At 42.3% G+C, this 1949-nt stretch overlaps 1 protein-coding gene across 1 annotated transcript in view; it reads left to right on the forward strand.

Moving 5' to 3' along the window:
• Positions 1-7: 7 nt before the first annotated feature.
• PHLPP1 (PH domain and leucine rich repeat protein phosphatase 1) overlaps positions 8-1949 on the forward strand; it is a 214656-nt gene continuing 212714 nt past the window's right edge. The window contains exon 1 of the mRNA XM_008591231.1: positions 8-333. Within this exon, the coding sequence (XP_008589453.1) occupies positions 294-333 (40 nt within the window). The 5' untranslated portion in view covers positions 8-293. The remainder of the gene's footprint in view (positions 334-1949) is intronic.

Consider the following 1949-nt stretch of genomic DNA (forward strand, 5'->3'; position numbering starts at 1 on the left):
CGACCTCTCCGCCTCGACAGCAGCAGAAAGCCCCGAGGGGCGTCGATGGCCCGGCAGGGGCCGCCCGCGACGACCCTCGGGGGCAGAAGGCTGCGGCCCCGGGCGGCCCCCAGTCGCCCCCCGGGAGGAGCGGAGAGACTGCGGAGAAAGCGCCCCCGCTGCCCACCCTGTACGTGCAGCTCCATGGAGAGACCACCCGGCGCTTGGAGGCGGACGAGAAGCCGTTGCAGATCCAAAATGACTACCTCTTCCAGCTGGGATTTGGGGAGCTGTGGAGGGTGCAGGAGGAAGGCATGGACTCGGAGATTGGCTGCCTCATCCGCTTCTATGCAGGTAAGGAAGTCACCTGCACGTTGACGGGTGGGTGCAAACACTTCCAGGGATCCAGCAGTGATTCAAATTACCCGTGTGTTTGCGTGCCCCAAGAGTAAATGCGGGTCCTGGTGAGTCTTTGTCTGATGCTTTCTAGCTTTCGCGTACAATCTGTGCAGTACTAAATTGAGCAGTCTTTAAAATCTGCGAGTTTTAGTCAATTTTGAGGGCTGAGAGGTTGGAAAGCAAGGTGGAGGAGGCGGCCGAATCACCAGGAAGTACAGGAAGCAGATACTCCTGAAAGAGGCAGCAGCACATTTAACAGTAAAGGTGCTTTAGGCCTCTCCTCTGGGGCCTGTTGGCTTTCAGGCATATTGGGATTTCAGGTAAACTGTCAGTGCACATAATACCGACAGAGGAAAATGAGCAACAAAAATGCTCTCTAGCACCCTTCCCTTCCTACATTTGACAATTCTAGCTCTAAGTATATGCCACCAGGAGCGGCTTGTTGCTTGTCAACTGTGCCCTTGTTTGTTCAGCTCTCTGCCATGCTTATTTACCCAAGGGGTCCTCGCTAGAAACCTAACAAATATGATCCTTTTTTTAAAGTAATGCTTTTCCCCAGTGGGTTTCTTTTATTTTTGGCCTTATTTCAATTTGCTCTGCAAGTTTAAGTTTTGCATCAAAAACGATTTTGCCTGTTTCTTTCTCTCATTTCTTTCTTCCAGTCTTTATAGTCAAAACTGACCATTGCAATAGGACTTGTAGTAGGGTTCATTGTAAAAATTTAAGTGATTACTGTCTTTTCAGATGTGACCTAAAATCCTCCCCAGTCTTTTTTCAGTGCTAGATCAAGTTCTTGACTAGGGGTGACTGAAGTAATGTTTCTCTTTTGGCTAAAGACTTGGCTGATGCTAAATTAGGGAGCTCTAGGTCCTGGTTATTATATTTGAGTTTTATAAGTTGTTTGCATCCTTTTCTTCCTCTAATTTGAAGAATTATGTTCTTAGTGAAAAGGAATTTTATTTAAAGTTAGCGTAGTACAATTAAATCAGGAGACTTAAATCTTTGCCATCCTGAAGTTTTGGATTGTAGACAGTGGTGGAAAAATAATCATACTTCCAATTCCATTAATCATAACCATTCTTCCAAGTTGATACGTTTTTGGTCCGACTTGTGTCCTTAATGGCAGTTTAGTTACTTTGAATGAAGAAATCTTAACTTCCGCATTGAAATATGCAAGACTGATAGCATTCTTGCTGAGATGTTCCTCTAAGTTTCATTGAACTTTTCCTGAAATTCTTAAATGGATTTCTGATGGATTTTTGCCTTATAAAGAAAACCAAATCATAATACAATAGCATTTGTGGTATCTGAAGATCATATCTCAACTGAATGACATGACTTTTAAAGATTATGGCCCACTAATTAGGTGATTTTTTTATGTAGGAACTACAGCTATATTCTTCTTTAGCTCATGTGATTTGTAAAATATTATTTTACAAAAGCATTGAATGGTAATCACACTTGGAATGAGAATATTAATTTTGTTAATGTGAGAATAGATAAATACCTTTATATCTAAACTACATGGGAGGATATATATATATATATATATATATATATATATATATATA

Source organism: Galeopterus variegatus, unplaced genomic scaffold (assembly GCF_000696425.1).
Source record: "Galeopterus variegatus unplaced genomic scaffold, G_variegatus-3.0.2 Scaffold146, whole genome shotgun sequence".
NCBI classification, from domain to species: Eukaryota; Metazoa; Chordata; class Mammalia; order Dermoptera; family Cynocephalidae; genus Galeopterus; species Galeopterus variegatus.